The 19,739-nt window shown below is 51.8% G+C and overlaps 1 protein-coding gene across 2 annotated transcripts in view; it reads right to left on the bottom strand.

The window, feature by feature from the left end:
• The window catches only part of PSTPIP1 (proline-serine-threonine phosphatase interacting protein 1), a 41,855-nt gene extending 22,341 nt beyond the window's left edge, over positions 1–19,514 (bottom strand). For both annotated transcript variants that reach the window (XM_011932828.1, XM_011932827.1), the window contains exon 1: positions 19,003–19,514. In XM_011932828.1, coding sequence (XP_011788218.1) covers positions 19,003–19,038 — 36 coding nt within the window. In that variant the 5' untranslated portion in view covers positions 19,039–19,514. The remainder of the gene's footprint in view (positions 1–19,002) is intronic.
• Between the last annotated feature and the right edge of the window lie 225 nt (positions 19,515–19,739).

Below are 19,739 nucleotides of genomic sequence, written 5' to 3'. Positions count from 1 at the left end.
CTATGTGGCACCCAGGACAACCTGTCCTGGACTAGGGGTGCCAGGTGGGGAGCGGGCACAGTCCCTCCCTCTGGGAGGCTCACTTGAGCCAGATGTGGGACCCAGCCCTTGCCATCCATGGTGTGTGGCCATCGGCTCCAGGCTGCATCCCAGAACTCCAGGAGGCGGCTCTTGGGAGGAAACGTATTCCTGCCTCTGCCTTGAGGCAGTGCGGCCAAGGCCTGGGTGCCCTGCTCTGTCCAGAGAGAGCCCACTGGCTTCATTCTTTGGTGGGTGTTGGTGTGAGCCATGGCCCAGGCCTGTGAGCTGGCCAGGCCCTCCACACCCCCACCGGTTGAGTGGAGAAGCACCCTCTGTACCTACCACCACTTCCCCCTTTTCATGCCCATAACACTCTTGGTGGCTGCAGGGGTGAGACCACAGACATCAGGGCCTGAAGCAAGCCACTCTACTTCTCAGGACCCAGTTTCCTCATTGGGGAAGTGGGGGCAGGAGGCTAACCCCTTTTTGGGCCCTGACAGGCTGCCCCTCTAGGGCACAGTCCTGTTAGTATGGGCCACAGTTCAGAGAGGGTCCTAGGGCCTGTTTGAGAGGTTGGGAAGGGTCTGACCAACTAGATGTGGGTTCACACCTCCCGTGACCCTGGCCCTTCTCAGCCTGTTTCCTTCCCTGTGAAAATGGGCCTAATAGTTCTCACCACATAGAGGTGTCCTGAGAAGCAAGTGAAATGGTGTGCATAGGTGAGAACAGTGGACTCAAGATCAGGGCTCACCACAAGGCGGATACTGGGCTCGGGATGATGACTGCCATTTTATGGATGAGGAAAGGGTAACCCAGAGAGGTTACCCAGCCTGCCCAGGGACCTGCAGGATGCAGCCGGGATATAACCCAGATATCCCAAGCCACGATCTTGGCTGTTAACTTCCCATTACTTTGCCTCTCTGCAAAGCCCCACACTCAGGGCCTGTCACCCAGTGGCAGTTCAGCAAGCAGCAGCTCCCCGAGCCCTACCCGCCTGTCTGCCACCTCCCCCACCAGAAACACCTTCCCTCAGCAGGGGCCAGGCTGGAAGAAATGAGTCACCTCCTCACCTCCCCTCTCGCCTTACACACCTTCCTCCACCAGAGGGTCCGTTTAAAGGGGAGCAGAGCCTTTTTCAAACGCTCGCTTGCCTGGCACTCCAGAATACAGCATCTATCAGAGGACAGCTAGGCCTCCAACCTTGGAGGGGGACTCCTGGGTTTTGGTCCCAGTTCCCATCTGCTATGTCCAAGAATTGGCACCGAAATCTTCCCTGGGAATCAAGTGGGGGCTATGGAAGGTAGCCAGGAAGAGCTGCCTGGTAATTCTGTCCATGAGAACAACCCTAAGGAGCAGCTGAGTGGAGCAGACTATTGGGTGCAATGGGAGGGGTTGGAAGTGGAAGGCTGTAGGGAACGGAGTGGTTAGGGACTCCAAGAGGGGCAGGGTCGCCAAAAAACCTGCCCAGGTGCCAGGGAGAGAAAGGGCTGACCTGTGTGCATTCGCTGTCACCAGTTACAAGAATACCAGGGCAATGAGACATTTCTCCCCTTTACAGTCATGGCCCCGTGCTCCACCCCACCCATGGAGACCCCAGAGGCAGCTAGCAGTGCAGTGTGGGTACCCTATGGCAAGGGAGGAAACCGACCCTGTTCTCTTTTCCCCATCAGAGGCTTCCAATAAAAGTCAGGGGACTGGGGAGCTTTACATTGAATGACAGAGTGAAATTGTGATACTAGGTTGGACTGGATTGGGTTACGCCTGAAGATGACTAGGAAAGCTCCAGCATGGGCCCACAGGTGGGGACGCAAGACCTAGCAGCGTATCTGGAAGGTAGAAGAAAGAAAACTTTTTCTGCTTGCACCCTACCAAGTTCAAAAACCATCTGGTAAAAGGCTTCCTATTCTTGCTGAAAATCTTTCTAATGGCTGACACGCTCTTGGGTTGCCAGGTTCTTCCTTTTTAAAAAAAACCTTTTAAAAAGATTATCTTTTATTAGTGGGTGAAGAAATGGAACAGGGAGTATCAATTCCCTGCCTGTCCTGTCATCTCAGAAGCCTCAGGAGTCAGGGCCAGCTGTTTTGGATGGCAGTTGTGGAGCCACATGGTGCTGGGGTGCTCTCCTCCCTCACACCAGCAGTGACTTCTGCAGCTGATGTGGCTGACACTGTGGGTTTGCTAGCACCTAGTTTCCTGCTGCTTGTCTTCTGTGGACTGAGAACCTGGGGTAGGAAGGGCTGAGCTCCATGGAGGCAGAGGGGGTTCTTTCAGGTTCCCCACTGGATCCTGGCACCCGGTGCCTACACACTGCCCTGCTCACAGACACACTGAGTGACGGGCTGAAGAAGCGCCTCGGTGAGGCCCTCGAGAGGACAAGGCCTTATGACTGCTGCTTCCTGAGGTGCCCCATGGAGGGGACCAGATCATTTGCTTGCAGATTCAATGACCCATTACCCAGCACCTTTAAAGAAGCCAGACACACTGGTCCCCTCTACTTCTTACAACAGTCCTCTGAGGCAGGAATTATCATCCCCATTGTATACATATGGAAACTGAGGCACAGGGACGCTAAGTCAATGAGCAGCAACCAGACTCATTCCACTGCCCTACAGTTAGTACCCCACAATGGGACTCCTCTCCACCATTACTGGCTGGCAAATTGAGGCAGGCAAAGGACCAAATACTCAGGTACAATTTGGATGGATGGATGGATGGATGGGTGGATGGATGGGTAGATGGGTCGGTGGATGGGTGGATGGGTAGATGGGTGGGTGGATGAGTGGATGGGTGAATGGGTGGATGGGTGGATGGGTAGATGGGTGGGTGGGTGGATGGGTAGATAGGTGGGTGGATGAGTGGATGAGCAAATGGGTGGGTGGATGGTTGGATGGACGGGTGGATGGATGGATGGGTGGGTGGGTGGATGGATGGATGGACGGGTGGATGGATGGATGGGTGGGTGGGTGGATGGATGGATGGATGGGTGGATGGATGGATGGATGGGTGGGTGGTGGATGGATGGATGGACGGGTGGATAGATGGGTGGATGGGTGGATGGATGGATGGATGGATGGATGGGTGGATGGGTGAATGGGTGGATGGGTGGATGGATGGATGGATGGGTGGATGGATGGATGGATGGGTGGGTGGTGGATGGATGGATGGACGGGTGGATAGATGGGTGGATGGGTGGATGGATGGATGGATGGATGGATGGGTGGATGGATGGACGGGTGTGGATGGATGGGTGGGTGGGTGGATGGATGGCCATAGCCCTCAGTAAACAAGGCAGTTGCTAACCCAGAGTATTTGGGTATTTGAGCGCCCATCCCTACAGTCTGTAAGCAGGTCTGGTTCCACAGAGAGGACTCAAGCCTCAGATGTGAAACTAGAGACTTGCTGTCTAGGGGTTCCCTGACCCAAGTACTGCTGGGATCCATGGATAAGCAAATAAATATGGGATGAGGATGACTTACAGCTGTCTGAGATGGCCCAGGGTAAGTGTTGAACAGCGAGGGCCAAGAAGGCAAAGACAGACAGTTTTTAGACAACAAATGTGCATTAATGTTGTCACATGAGTAACTCTGTGTTCACCTGGGCTGACAGGACCTTGAGATTAGAAATGAGTTTCCAGAGTGCCATGGTTCTCCTCCGAGTCCCAGTCTGATGGCCTCTGCTGGGCCTTACAGAGTCCCTCACCTGAGCACCCCAGCTGGCCGTGCCCGAAGATGCCTGAGCTGGGCTCCATTGTGCTGGGAGGCCCACAGGCCCGTGGCTGACAGGGACCCCATCAGAGCCCTGTGAGCTTCCAGGGACTCCCAGGGGTCCCACTGAGGGGACAACACAGGCACCGGACGAGGACACACTGCGCATGAGTGTGGCACTTGCCCTCAGCAATACTGACCATGAGGCAGCTGTCTGTCATGAAGATGAGGAAGGTGATGACAAGAAAGGTGACTCTCTCTAATGTTGTGGGGCATCTGGCCTTTGACCAAGGTCTGTCTGGCTTGAAAGTTTTGTTCTTTTAAATAGGCCTTTTCAATGACGAGGCAGGAAAGCGCCCCATTACCTCAGTTCCCTGCCTACTTCCCCTCCTGCACTGTCATGGGGCCAGCCCAATTTCCACTTCTTTCTCCTGTGTCATGAAACCAAAACATGTAGAAAAGTGAGAGAGGGCTGGACATGATGGCTCACACCTGAAATCCCAGCACTTTGGGAGGCTGAGGGGGGTGGATCACTTGAGCCCAGGAGTTTGAGACCAGCCTGGTCAACATGGTGAAACCCTGTCTCTACCAAAAATACAAAATTAACTGGGCGTGGTGGCATGCGCCAGTAATCCCAGCTACTTCGAGGCTGAGGCAGGAAAATCGCCTGAACCTCGGAGGCAGAGGCTGCAACGAGCCGAGATTATGCCGTTGCACTGCAGCCTGGGTGACAGAGTAAGACCCTGTCTCAAAAGAAAAAGAAAAGAGAAGAAAAGTGAGAGAGGAGGCAAGGAGCAAGCACAAGATGGCCAGAGGTAGATGGAGACACGCCCCTCAGGCTCAGCTGCCTGGAAGTCCAGTGCTAGTGCTGTTCCTGTGCGAGCCTGCTTCAAGGTAACAGAGACAGGTGCAGGGAGATGGAGCAGGTGTCTGTAAAGGTGGCCTGAGGCCAGACTGAGGAGAGCCAAGTCACGCACAGTAAGGGGCAGGACCTTCCCAGGAGGTCATAGGAACCAGGACCAGGTTCCAGATTCAGGGGAAGGGATTGAGTGGGTGGGGTGCCTGGTGGGGCTCTCACGCATGATCCCCTCCAATCCTCAGGGAACCCTGTCAAGTCAGTACTGTGCTGTTACTGTCCCATCTTTCAGGCAGGTGAGGAGCTGAGGATAACAGTGACTCGTCCAGCTCTGTACAGTCCTTGCCAAGCTGATTTGGCAGTCGGGGGCTCACTAGGATCCAGCAGTGGGTGAGGAAGGAGGCAGAGGCCAACAGTGAGGGCAAGTGAGGAAGGGAGGCCGTGGGCCCTTGGGGGTGACTGATGCAGGGGAGTATGGAGCTGAGCCACCCCAGACCCTGAGCCCTGGAGGAGGCACTGACCCTATAACCAGCCAGGAGGGGTCCAGCTGTCTTCACAAGAAGAGCAGGGCTCCCTGCTGCGTGGGTTCCTGCCTGTGAGTGACCAGCCAGGGGTACCAGTGGTCCAGGCACTGTTGTTGCACACCCCCGTCCCCAGGCATTGCCCTCCCACACCACCTGTACCTGCCAGGGATGTCCCAGGGGAGCACAGGCCCACAGCGAGTCCAGGCAGTGGGTCGTGACAGGGCTCAGGCACTGGGTTCTGGTTCTGGCCAGTTCCACACAGTCTGCATGAGTCACAAACCTCCTGGGCCCAGATTCCTCCTCTGTGAGATGGGGATGAGAGCATCATCCGCTTCCAGGGGCTCTGAGGACTAAATGAACAACACCTGCAGGAGCCTCACGCAGGGCACTTGACACTCACTGGGCTCCTGGAAGGGCAGCCGAAAGGATTCATGCATGTTAACTGAGAGGAGCCCAGGGAAGGGGCATTTACAAGAACTGGGTTTGATCCTAGCTGGGACACTTCTCTAGACTAGTGGCTCCCACTCTCTGGCCTCAATTTTTTCATCTGTAAATTGGGGAGAATATGTGGACTCCTAAGCCCTTATAGGGCTGATACGGGCTGTCCTGTTTTGTGGCTGTGAATTGCTGTAGGTGTGAGGGCTGGCAGGCTCCCTTGGGCTTGGGACTTGCTCAAGAGACAGAGATGGGCCCCTAGAGCTTCAGGGGAGCCCCACTCCTATGCCCATGCCCTTCCCTGAAGGCAGGGAGAGACCCCTGCAGCCTCTGGAGGCCCTTTAGCCCCCTCTGCCAGCCTCAGCAGGTTCAGGACCTTGGAGCTGAGCCTGAGGCCTCCTGTGCCTGGGGACTAGTTGGACTCTGCACCTGCAGGGGACGGCATGCGGGGCTCCTTCTCCTTGCTTGGCCATTAACCTGCACGTCTCCACTCTCAATCCTCTAACGTTGGTTTACTACTACAATGTTCACAGACAAGAAACCAAGGCTCAGAGAGCTGTGGGGCTCCCCAGGGCCACCCATGAGCGTAGTAGGATCAAAGCGGGCCACTGGGCTCTAAGGTCAGAGTGAGAGACAAAGATGGTGCCTGCCAAGTAAAGGCTTCTGTGTTGGAGCCTGGGAAATTGCTCTACTCTGCCCAGCACAGCCAGTGGACATGTTGCACAGAGCCACGTTGCGGAGAAACACAGCTCTAAGTAGAGTCAGATGCTCCCCCTACCCCAGGCCTGGGGAGCTGGGCTGTGTGAGGAGTCTGGTGCTCTCTGGGACCATTCATTATTTAACATTTTACTCTCAGCCTACACAGAGGTAGAACTCAAATCAAGACTGCTGGATGCGGTGGCTCACGCCTGTAATCCCAGCACTTTGGGAAACCGAGGCGGGTGGATTACCTGAGGTCAGGAGTTCGAGACCAGCCTGGCCAACATGATGAAACCCCATCTCTACTAAAAATACAAAAATTAGCTGGGTGTGGTGGCAGGTGCCTGTAATCCCAGCTACTTGGGAGGCTGAGGTAGGAGAATTGCTTGAGCCTAGGAGATAGAGGTTGCAGTGAGCCGACACGGTGCCATTGCACTGTAGCCTGGACAACAGAGCAGGACTCTGTCTCAAAAAACAAACAAAACAAAACAAAACAAAAAGACGGCCGGACCCTGAGTACAAGCTCCTTCCCTTGAGGACTGGGAGTTATCTGAGCCCTGGGATGAAATTTCTGCAGCCTGACACACAAGACACGAGATGGGTGGATCACGAGGTCAGGAGATTGAGACCATCCTGGCTAACGCAGTGAAACCCTGTCTCTACTAAAAATCCAAAAAATTAGCCAGGCATGGTGGCGGGCACCTGTAGTCCCAGCTACTCGGGAGGCTGAGGCAGGAGAATGGCATGAACCCAGGAGGTGGAGCTTGCAGTGAGCCGAGATTGCACCCCTATACTCTAGCCTGGGCAGCAACTGCCCAGGCTGGAATGGAGTGGCGTGATTACAGCTCACTGCAACCTCGACCTCCTGGGCTCAAGTGATCCTCCCACTTCAGCCTCCCAAGTAGCTGGGACCACAGGTGTGCACCACCACGCCCCAGCTAATTTTTGTATTATTCATAGAGATTGGGTTTTGCCATATTGCCTAGGCTAGTCTTGAACTCCTGGGCTCAAGCAATCTACCTGCCTCAGCCTTCCAGAGTGCTGGAATTACAGGCATTAGCCACTGCACAGGGCCAGAAGTCCTGATTTTTAAAGGCCTCTCAGGTCCAGGCAAACTGAGGCTGGGACAGACATTAATTCCTTGCAGGGTCTTCTCTTGATCCACTGAGGAAGTCGGTGACCCAGCCTCCAGGCTGTCCCTCCAGACCCTCCTTGAAGAAGAGTGAGAGCTGGTGGGGCCTCAAGGAAGTCGAGACGTCGTAGATGGACTTTCTTGGGGAGCTGGAAGGCAGAGCAATCGCAGGGAGGAGCCCACAACCCAGGGGCCCTCTAAAGCAAGTGTCTCCCTATGTGTGCCTAGGGTAGGAATATGATGAGGAGTCTGTCATGGACTCGTGGCCAGTCCAGGTTGGGCAAACTTAGGAGGGTCCAGGCCTCAGTCTCCTCACCTATAAAATGGGAACAACAAAAGCAGCTCTACTCAGGCCCCCGAAGAGCCAAAACAACCTTGCAAAAGAAGAATAAGGTTGGAGGACTCACACTTCTTGATTTCAAAGCTTACTACAAAGCTACAGTAATTGAAGTAGTGTGGTACTGTCATAAGGACAGACATGCAACCAATAGAATGGAAACTGTGAGCTCAGAAATGAACCCTAACATATATGGTCAATTGATTTTTGACAGAGGTGCCAAGACCATTCAATGAGAAAAGGACAGACTTCAACAAATGGCGCTGGGAAAACTGGATATCCACATGCAAAAGAATGAAGCTGGACCCTTACTTTATACCATTTGCAAAAATGAACTCAAGATGAATTGAACACCTAAATGTGAGACCTAAAGCTACAAAATTTTAAAAGGAAAATATAGGGAAAAACTTCATGATATTTAACTTGGCAATTATTTCTCAGATATGATATTAAAATCATAGGCAACAAAACAAAGAGTAGACACATTGCATTCATCAAAATGAAAAACTTTTGTGCATCAAAAGACAATATCAAAAGGGTGAAAAGACACTCCAGAGTGTGAGAAAATATTTACAAATCATATATCTGATAAAGGATGAGTATCCAGAATATATAAAGAACTCCTACAACTCAACAATAAAAAGACAACCAATTCAAAAGTGGGCAAAAGTCTTAAATAGACTTTCTCCAAAGGAGGTATACAAATGGCCAATGAACACATGAAAAGATGCTCAACATCATTAATTATTAGAGAAATGCAAATCAAAACTGCGATGAGATACCACTTCATGCCTCCTAAGGTGGCTATGATTTAAAAAAAAATAGAAATTAACAAGAGTTGGCAAAGATATGAAGCAATTGGATCCCTTTTGCATTGTTGATGGGAATGTAAAACTGTTTGGCAGTTACTCAAAAAGTTAAATAAAGGATTACCATATGATCCAGCAATTCCACTCCTAGGTATATATATAAAAGAATTGAAAGCAGGGTTTCAACAGGTACTTGTACACCAATGTTCATGGCAGCGTTATTCACAATAGCTCAAAGAAACAGCCCAGTGGCCATCAATGGATCAATGGATGTACAAAATAAAGTATATGTGTAGAATGGAATAGTATTTTGTTATAAAGAGGAAGAAAATTCTGACACATGATATGACATAGATGAGCCTTGAAGACATTATGCTAACTGAAATAAGCCAGACACAAAAGGACAAATATTATCTGATTGTACTTATAGGAGATGACTAGAATAGGCAAATCTATAGAGCTAGAAAGTAGAATCGAGGTAGAACAAGGTATGAGGTGAAGGAGTGGGGAGTTATTGTTTGATGGGTACAATTTCTGTTCAGGATGATGAAGCAGTTCAGGAAATAGTGAATGTTCTTAATGCCTCTGAATCATATACTTAAAAATGGTTAAAATGGTCAATTTTGTGTTACGTATAATTACCACCACCCCCAAAACTTTTAATCTCTGCTCACTCAGGTGAGTCAAATGAGGTCATGAAAATGGTACAAACCAGATATATGCCCATTGTCAGCAACGGTAATTTTTGTTTTGTTTTGTTTTGATATTGAGTGTTCGCTCTTGTTCCCCAGGCTGGAGTGCAGTGGCACGATCTTGGCTCACTGCAACCTCTGCCTCCCAGGTTCAAGCAATTCTCCTGCCTCTGCCTCTCGAGTAACTGGGATTACAGGCACGCACCACCACACCTGGCTACTTTTTTTGTATTTTTAGTAGAGACAGAGTTTCACCATGTTGGCCAGGCTGGTCTTGAACTCCTGACCTCAGGTGATCCGCCCACCTTGGCCTCCCAAAGTGCCGGGATTATAGGCATGAGCCACCACGCTCGGCCAGCAGTGGTAACTAATTACCACAATTATCTATGTTGACGCCTGTCAACCTAAAGTTCTACATGGAGGCACTGAGGAACTTTGAAAAATACTGATGTCCAGGTCCTACTCCCAGAAATCGGGATGTAATTGACCTGGGGTGTGGCCTAGGCATTGGGATTTTTTAGAATGACAGTCCTACAGTCTGGCTCTCTGCTTCATTTCTTTTCTTTCTTTGTTTTTCCTTTTTTGAGACAGCCTTGCTCTTTTGCCCAGGCTGGAGTGCAGTGGTGTGATCATGCAGTCACTACAGTTTCCAACTCCTGGCCTCAAGTGACCCTTCCACTCTAGCTTCGCAAATACCTGAGACTACAGGTGTGCACCACCAGGTACGGCTAATTTTTGTACTTTTTTTTTCTTTTTTTTTTTTTTTTTTAGAGAAGTGGTTTCACCGTGTTGCCCAGACTGGTCTTGAACTCCTGGGTTCAAGTTGTCTTCCCGCCTCAGCCTCCCAAAGTGCTGGGATTACAGGCGTGAGTCACCCCGCCTGGCCACTGTTCTATTTCTGACCTTGTCTCCAACTACTCTCAACCTTGGTCACTCTCTCTAGCCATGCAGGCATGCTCTTGCCTCAGCCCGTCACCTCCTCACTTCCTCCCCAGCGTGACTGTTTCCCGTTCCTGTTTCCACAGCTGGGAAGCCCTGAGTTCCATCTGGGCCACCGCATCCCCACACTGGCTGCTGGTCTCCAGGGCTCCAGCGGGCACTTCCTGTTGCCCAATGGTGGGTGGCCTGTCAACACAAGTGGGAGGAGCTGTCACTCTCCTGCCTGCTCCATCACCCATTGCTCAGTGTGCCAGGCCTCAGCAAACCACCACACCCTCCCATTAACTGCAAAGGGCTCTCTGACCCAGACCTGGGAAGGTGGCATCCAGGCCTAGCCCAGTCCGAAATTCCATCCTTGTGGCATCCCCCAGGCCCACATCCCTTCCATGAGGCTCAGTTTCCTCTCTGTAAAACAGTAATAAGAATACTGACCTCACAGGACTATTGCTGGAATTCAGTGAGATAACATAGATCATCTTGTTACTTGAAACCAAAGGAATGATTCTCTAATGGTGGAGTATAACATGCAATGCTAAACATCAGTGGAAGAGGCATTCTGGAAACAGCAAGATCTATGTATAAGGCTCACCCTATAGGTGCATATCCAATTATAAATCTGGGTCCCCTGGAACCTGTTCCTGGTCTGCTACCCCACTACGGTGAGCAGGAGGAGGTAGTCCCTTAGCGCTGCCCTGAGCCACCCCATCCTCAAAGCCCTTATCTTAAGTGATGATGACCGGAAATTGAGGTTCAGAAAGGGAAAATGATTCTCCAAGGCCATCCAGCAAGTGTGGGTGAGGGCTGGGTGAGGCTTCAAAGAAGCCCGCTTCCTTCTTCTTTTTTTTTGAGACGGAGTTTCGTTCTTGTTGCCCAGGCTAGAGTGCAATTGTGAAACCTCAGCTCACTACAACCTCCACCTCCTGGGTTCAAGCGATTCTCCTGCCTCAGCCTCCTGAGTAGCTGGGGTTACAGGCACGCGCCACCATGCCCCACTAATTTTTTGTATTTTTAGTAGAGACAGAGTTTCACCATGCTGGCCAGGCTGGTCTCGAATCCCTGACCTCAGGTGATCCACTCGCCTCGGCCTCCCAAGAAGCCATTTCCTTCTAAGCCTGGAGGATGGGTCATTACTGAGTCTGTGAGGGAGGAACCTTCCAGAGCCAACCCAAATGGGAGTCCCGGTGTGGGCGGCCCAGGGCCCAGGGCATCATCCTCTCTAGCTGGAAGCAGAGGCAGTCTTGGTTTCCACCCAAAGTTCCCTCCATTGTGTGGTTTGCAGCGTCAGCCAGGCTCTGGGTGAGGAGGAAGGGCATCCCACTCACAGCCTGCACCCTCTGTTCTCTTTTGCACGAGAGGAAATAGCCACCACCAGAGAGGGTGCAGAGAGGCAGAAGAAAGTATCTCTGCCACCACTTAGGGCAGAGACCTTTCACAATCCAGCTCGTGCCTTCCCTTCCTACCAGTCACCTTGCACAATGCTCTGGGCCAGAAAACTGTCTTCCAAACCCCCCTCCACACCTTTGCCCATGCCATGCCTCCCACCTTGAGTGCCATTTTGTCCTCCTGACATCTCAAATCCTCACCCACCCTCCAAAGCCCAAAGCAAGGCCCTCCTTCTCCATCCCAGGGGCTGCCCTAGCTCTGTGTAGATGCCAGGAGCAGCCAGGAAAAGCACGTGGGTTCCTGGGGACTGGAGCACAAAGCAGGTCATCAAGAAACAGATCTTGTTTTTTATCAAGAATAAAATTGAATTAAGAACACCAAATCGACCCAGAATCCTGCAGCTAGCAAATCCTGGCAGTGACCATCTGCAGGCATCGCAAAAGCAGAGCAAGCAAGACCACAAACCTCTGCAATCTTCTAACACCTGAGCAGCCGGCCACGTCCTGTGGAACGGGCACAGATGAACCAAGTTCTTGGTCACCAGAGGCCCATGTACCACAAAGTATGCACAGAGTGTGTGGAAAGGGCGTGCTAGCAAACCACAAATTTGGCGTAGAAACACCCCTCAGTCTCGAAAGCAGGAATTGCTTAGTTTTCTTTTTAAATATTTTCTTTTTAATGACACAGGTACTCTGTATTGACTTGCAGAAAATTAGATGAGGGATGGAGAGAATCCTACTTCCAAACCCATAGACACCAATGTTAACATGTAGGGAGCCGTCCTTTCATCCTACAGAAATTAAAATAGAAGCAAGAACAAACTCTCTAGAATTCAGGGGCAGAGGGCAATAGAGTTCAACAGACCTGGGTGGGAGTCCCTGCTCTACCTTGCACAGGTGACCCTGGTCTGGTCCTAATCCTGCCATGCCTTAGGTCCCATCACAGAGTCAGGAAGACACTGAAGATGAGTTTGGGAGCATGTGGACTGAATGGCACCATGCCTGGCACGGAACAGGCACTCAGCAAACAGGCAGCATTGCTGCTCCTCAGGGGATGATGTAAGTAGCTGGGATTCAGGGAAAAATTCTTCATGGGACTTGAAATAAATGTCATCTTTTTCATTTTTAATTGTTTGATTTAATTTTTGAATAATTAATACATTCATATGGTTCAAAAATCAAACAGTATAAAAACATCAATCCTGAAAACATTCACAGACGCTCAGCCTCATCCCTCACCCATCTCTTTTCTCTCATCCTCCCAGCAGGCAACCACTTTAATGAGCTCCCTGTGCATCCGTCCAGATTTTTGTTGTTAATACAACAAGCCTGTGCCAGTATAAATGCTTATTTCCCCACTTTTCACAATGAGTTGCCGACCAGACGCACTACTAGACTCTCTGCTTTTTACAGGGAACACCAGGTCTTAAAGAGCTTTCTCAATCAGGAAAGGGAGAGCCTCCGTCCTCACTCCTTCTGACAGATGCAGCCAGGCAGGTGCTGGGAAGGTACTTGGTGGCAGCAAAGGCAGGATGTCCAGGGCCTTCAAGGCCACAGCAGTTTGCTGGGCTGCAAGGCCTTCCACAAAGTCAGAACAGGCTCTGGTTTCCAGCAGGGCCCCACCCACAGGCCCTGATCCTTCCAGGCCATTCTGGGGTCCCTCCTTTCTGTGTGAAAAAGCTCCTGCCCAACCAGAGGACTATGGGGGATCCCAAAGTGGCTGCTAGTGCCCATGGCTAAAGAACTGCCCCCACTCTTTCACCCAGAAATGCCTCCTCCCCTGGAAAAGAGCCATTAGCCTCCTCTGCCCAAAGAAATCATCCCCAAGTGAAAAACCTTTATAGTCAAAGATCTACCCATGGTGTTACTGTCCAGAATAATAAATAATTGTCAGTAACCTAAATGTTCAGCAATGGGGGATTGGGCAAAAAAATCACAGCATAGTCACCAAATTCACAAGCTAGAGAACTGTGCGGCCATGAACATCGGTGTCGCCGAAAATGAGGAACCCATGTCCACACCCACAAGTGTTCCTGATGGAGTGAGTTATGCTAAAAAAAGGAGAGGGTGGCAAAGTGTGAACACTAGCGCTACTGAACCATACACCAAAAAAATGGGTAAGCTGGTACATTTTATGTTATGTGTATTTCACTACAATTTAAAATAAAATTTAGAATACTAGAAAAAAAAGGAGGGAGGGCCGTGCACAGTGGCTCACTCCTGTAATCCCAGCACTCTGGAAGCCAAGGCAGGAGGATTGCTTGAGCCCAAGAGTTTGAGACTAGCCTAGGCAACATAGGGAGACCTCATCTCTGCAAAAATAAAAAATTTTTAAAGGAGAGGGAAAATACGAAATTGTGTACACAATATGCTTGCACCTATGTAAGGCAATCTCACCCAAACACAGCAATATGTTAGCAGTTGTGTGATTAGACTAAAGGTACTTTTTCTTTTCCTATTTTTCTCCATTTCCCCACTTTCCTTTTAGGATTTTAGTTGATTTTGTTTCTTTAGACAGTGTATATATATATATATATACACACACACACACGCACAGACTTTAAATATATATACACACACACATACACACTTTAAATTATACATATACACACACACACACACACACACACACATATCTTTAAATGCCCAGGATAGAACAGGTGCCCAGCAAATGTCAGGCTCTCCTAATGCCCCTGGGCCATGGTAGACAAGTCTGGGGGTAGGGACAGGCAGCTTTGTGACAGGGCAAAGTAGCGCCCCTCAGTCCCCTTCTCTGTAGTCTCATAAATGGGCATCTCAGTGTCTCAGAACTGGGAAAGGAAAAGGCACCAGCGGCTGAGTGCCACATAGGGAAGGGGCGCATCAGCCCGGCCAGTCCCACTGTGTGAAGCTGGTGAGTCACTGCCCCACCCAGCAGCAATGCCGTCACGTGTTAAATGGGCTTGGGGAGTCTCAGCTCCTCCCAGTGTGGCACAGGGGTTTCCAGATGGAGCCAGAGCCCAACCTCAAAGGAGAGATACGCCCACATGTCAAGGGGAAAGTTCACGCCTATTGTCCCCATACCCCTTGGTGGTTCCCACCCAAAGGGTGGGTGATGGTCACTGTAGTGCATGTGGCCCAGCCTCCCCAGGTCCTTACTTTTCCTTTTAACTACCCTAAAAGGGATAGGATGTGGATCTCATAGAATCTGGTCCAGAACTAGATTTTCCCTCTTAAAACAATATCAAATGACATCTTTGCAAAGGCCATTAGATGGACATACATATTGTGAGGGATGGGGGGCCTGGGAGGGGATGGCACAGTTGAGATGCTGCTCCTCTCAGAGCACTCCTTGCCTGACCCAGTTATTCCTCCAGCCCTGGCACTGGACCGTGGCTTCCTTCAGGTGAAGACAGTCTCATTCATCTGATTAGATGTTGCAGGGTGAAGAAGCTCAGGGGTCCAGGGTGGACCACCTAGTAGAGAGCCCTACTCACCAAATATTTGCAGAATATAACAAAAGTGAAATGAAGTGCTGGGCACTGTGGCTTACGCCTATAATCCCAGCACATTGGGAGGCCGAGGCGGGTGGATCATCTGAGGTCAGGAGTTCGAGACCAGCCAGGCCAACATGGTGAAACCCCACCTCTACTAAAAATACAAAAATTAACCGGATGTGGCAGCGCATGCCTGTAATCTCAGCTACTCGGGAGGCTGAGACAGGAGAATCGCTTGAACCCAGGAGGTGGAGGTTGCAGTGAGCCGAGATTGTGCCACTGCACTCCAGCCTGGGCGACAGAGTAAGATTCTGTCTCCAAAAAAAGTGAAATGAAGTAAAAAATGGGTTCAGGAAGGGAGATGGACCATGGAGACATTCACTGTCCATTCATTTATTCTATGAACACATCCTCAGCTGGTACCCCACTCATCAGCCCTGTGCAGAGGATACAGACAGACATTTCTTGCAATAGTTTGGCCGCCTACTGGGAGTGGAGCCGTGACAAACTAGGGGCAGGGGGAGGACTCTTCCTTCTCTGGGTTTCCCAGCTCCTTAGACTCAGTGCTAGGCCAGACAACATGAGGTCTAACGCCCTCTCCGCTTAGACAGCTGGGATTTGCAGGCTCAACCTTGTCTCACTGACAGGTCCCACTCTGAGGCTCATTTACAAACTTCCTGCCAAGGGATGATACTCTTTATCATCTGCATGTATCACAGAAATCACATTATCCCTTCCCTCCCCCGTGGCTGGTCTGCCCTGCCTCACTCCTACAGCAGCGTGCATCTAAACACTCGGCTGCAGCTAAAATCAGGCTATAAATAAATACTGTGTGGCCACACTGATAAAATTACAAAAACAGGCCGACCGAGGGATAGGACTGTGTCTGCTCCCACTCTGAGTGTCCCCACTACTTCTGTACCATTACAGCTGTTTTTCAGACTGTTTCTGTCTCCTTCCTTGCAATCAGGCTGCTAGCTGCCCTGCCTGTGAAATGTCCTCTCATAGTCCAGGTCCACCAGCATTTATCCATCACCAACTGTGTATCAGGTACTGTGCAGACTGCCACCAATTGCTACATCTACAGGCTAAAAGATCCCATGCCAAGTTCGTTAAAATTGTGGGTGAAATTAGAGTTCACAGGACCTGAGTAAAAGCTAGGGGACGTCTCCTAGGAGTGTAGTATATGAGCTTTAAGGAAAGCTCTTAGGGAAATCATCTTTGGCTCCTGAGAAACCACTTTTGCTTCCTCCCTTACTGTGAGCTAAAGCCAGAAACAGCAGGGCTAGCTCTCCTCTTCTGCCCCGTGTTCTGTATGGGTGAGGTGATATGGGTGATAACTGAAGGGCTGTGATATCAAACCTGATCTTTCTAGTTTAGCCATAGTAGGGTCCCTCCACTCTGTCAGCTCTGTCACCCAGACCAGAGTGCAGTGGCGCAATCTCGGCTCACTGCAAACTCCACCTCCTGGGTTCAAGCCATTCTCTTGCCTCAGCCTCCCAAGTAGCTGGGATTACAGGAGCATGCCACCACGTCTGGCTAATTTTTGTATTTTTAGTAGACTCAGGGTTTCATCATGTTGGCCATGTTGGTCTTGAACTCCTGACTTCAAGTGATCCATCTGCCTTGGCCTCCCAGGGTGCTAGGATTACAGGTGTGAACCACTGCACCCGACCTAAAAACCAGTCATTTCTAAACAGTGTGCTGGCAGGCTGAATCAGGGTTTAATGACAGTGCCTTGGGCTGGGGTAGGGGAAGGCCCAGACAAGGGCCAAGCTGGCTGGGCTGTTCCTAACATAACACCTGCGGTCAGAGTAGTGTGCCTTTTCTGTTTTACAGATTTGTCTACAAATGAAGCTTCAAAATATTGTTCTAGCCACGTTGTCTGATCTTCTTAACGCTCTGGGAGATAAGAGGATTTCCTCTTACCCCGAAGCCAAAAGATCCATGATATGAAAGATAGAGGGATCCTGTGACAACACAGGTGCTGGAGCCAGCCTGCCAGGGTTTAATCCCAGCAGTGTGACCTTGTGCAAGTCTCTTAATGTCTTTGTGCCTCAATTTCCTCATCTGAATAAGAGAGATAACAGTAGCATCTGTTTGAAGGATTGAATGAGTGAATATGCATTTCATCTTGAGAACAGCGCCTGGCACATCTTTCGTGCTCAGCAAATGTTAGTTGTTATGCACTGGGATGGGCTGAGCATCAGGAACAGGTATTAGAATCCAGAGCCCTGGGGCAGGTGATGCTTTGATGCCTACAGTGACCTTTCGGGGCGTCGGCCCAGACTCAGTGTGAAAGGTTCCCACTGGCTACTTCTCTCCCCTTCCTGCTCTGGCCTTCCCTAGGGAAACTATATGCCCACCCCAGACCCAGGGAGCCAGCTACAGAGGAGAGCAGGCACTTGGAGGCCAGGAAGCCCAGAGGTGTGACGAGCTCAGAGTGTCGGCAGGATGCCGCTCAGGAAGCTCCACAGGGGCTGGCTGCTTGCTTCTGCTGCTGCTGCCACACCCTGATCCCTTATACACCACCCCTACCTGTGCCCAGATCCTACCATAGGGGCTGCTCCTTGCCCAGCTCTGCACTAGGCTCTGGGCCTGGACAGAGGTCTCAGTGATAAGATAGTCAAGGGGTCCTGGCCTGCCCTGGGCTACAGAGTGGACTGGGTTTCCAGGCCCTACCTCTTCCCCCAACTTTGCACACCAAGGCAGGGCAGCAAGGTGGTGACTCACATCCCCCACCCCCCAGGGCTCCAGCTGCCAGCCTGGGCCCTGAGCATCCTGGTGCCTGGTCCTCCGGATGTGCTGAGGCAGCTCTGCCTCCATTAGATTCTCTGGGCTGTGCCCACCCTGTCTTTGTAGAGATGGGGAAACTGAGGCCCAGAAAGGCACAAGGTGCCCTCCCCATGTGGGGTCCTTTGCCTACTGTGCAGTCAGTGCAGAGGAAGCAGAACACTCACACGCTGGCCACAGGCCCCAAGTGGAGCTGGCCGGAAGGGAAGGAAGGCCTGGCTCCGTGGCTCTCATCCTCCTGGCTGCAGCCCCAGGAAAGGGCCCGGGGAGGGCAGGGCAGTTGGCTGGGGCTCAGCCGGCTGAGCCGAGGGCCAGAGAGTCCTCTTTGGGGTTGGAGGCAGCACCCCAGGACAGCCATATTCCCCAGCTCCAACCAGAGAGGTCTCGGCTTTTCCCCAGAGCCCTGGGCACAGCTGGAGCTGAGGGGCAGAGGGGGAGTTGAAGGACAGCTGGAAAAATGTTGAGATGATCCAGGGGTCCAAGCTGGGCTGCAGGCTACGTGGCCCGGGCCAAGTCACTTTACCTCTACCACTGGCTAGGCGCCCTTGTTTCATGGGGGAAAAGCCTGTGTTGAATTTAAGAAAGTAAGCAAGCAATTGCCCGCCTGGCTGCCTCCTTGAAGGATCCCTAAGGACTGCAAGGGACAAGGGGCTGGGTGAGGGAAAGAGAATTACCATTTGGAGTGAGGCAAGGGGCTGGGGTCTTTAGTGCACTGGATCCCCTTGCTGATCCAATGCTTTAGTTGGTGTGTTGATTTCTATTTATCCCCATTATATAGATGGAGAGACTGAGGCTCAGAGACAGAAATGACTTGCCTAGCCTGTAAGTAACAGAGCCAAGACTTGAACCCAAGTTTGTCTGGTCTCTAAATCTGTGACCCCTCCTTTGCTGCCCCACACATCCTCCTCAAGCCGCCACCCATGTGTTGCCCTTTTCTGAGGAGCTCCTGCTGTGGGGAGAGGTCTCCCAGAGGAGAAAACAGCTGGGGCAGCAGAAAGGAGGACCCTCATTCACGGAGTCCACTTGCCTTCCAGTCCAGAAGGGTGGGGGCCCGGGTCACCTCCATGACGATTAAGACCAAGAATCAACCACTATTTTATGAGAAAGCTCCCCTCTCGGAGCCGCAGCCCATCACCTGCATGGAGATTTCAGCCTAACTCTGCCCGCTCCACTTGTTCAGTGCCCCCAATCATCCTCACTCACCCAAAATGCATCTTTGAACTGCAGCTGGGGCATCATCCTCAGGCGTCTGCCGCGGCAAAGCTTGCTCTCCTGCCACAGGCTGGCCTGATGGAGGGCCAGGCGCCAGCAGCACCGTCCCAGTCCTGGCAGGGCTGGCCCAGGCCCCCCTTCCCGGCCGGCGCCGTCTGCAGCACTCAGAAGGCAGCCATGAGCCAGAGAGGAGCTGCCAAGGGGAGGAAAAGGCTCAACCTGTTTTGTTTGGGGCTAGAATCGGCAGCAAAATGAGGAAGGAGTGGAGCTCAGTGATGGGAGGGCGGGCCCTGGTGTCCAGCCCAGCCCCTCGCCGACCCTGCAGTGATGGAGGACACAGTCTGGGACCCAGAGCAGGCAACAGGGATGCCAGCCCTGTGTGGGAGGCAGTGGCCAGTGGAAGAGGCAGGCTGGAGTTCGGGCCAGGCAGGCAGGCAGCCCGAGGCCTGCGCAGGAAGGTTTGTGCAACCTCCCCCGGGGCAGGCGCGGGGCCCTCGCCCACAGGAAGTGGAGTTGCTGTGCTCCCCTGTGCAGCCCCGCCTGCCACCTGCCATCCTGCTCTTGCCTCTGCTTGCCCCTCCCGAGGCGCTGGCTCCCTATTCCAGAGGTCATAGGCTAAGGGAGCTTGAGGCCCACCAACAATGTGGCCAGGAGGGGCCCAGGAACCCCAGGTGTGTCACTGGCCAGCCAGCCCAGCGCCCTTCCAGGCTGGGCCCAGAGATGCCAGA

The sequence above is a fragment of the Colobus angolensis genome, unplaced genomic scaffold (assembly GCF_000951035.1).
Source record: "Colobus angolensis palliatus isolate OR3802 unplaced genomic scaffold, Cang.pa_1.0 Scaffold99, whole genome shotgun sequence".
NCBI lineage: Eukaryota > Metazoa > Chordata > Mammalia > Primates > Cercopithecidae > Colobus > Colobus angolensis.
The sequence above is the reverse complement of the archived record's forward strand: the minus strand, read 5'-3'. Positions and strand labels throughout refer to the sequence as shown.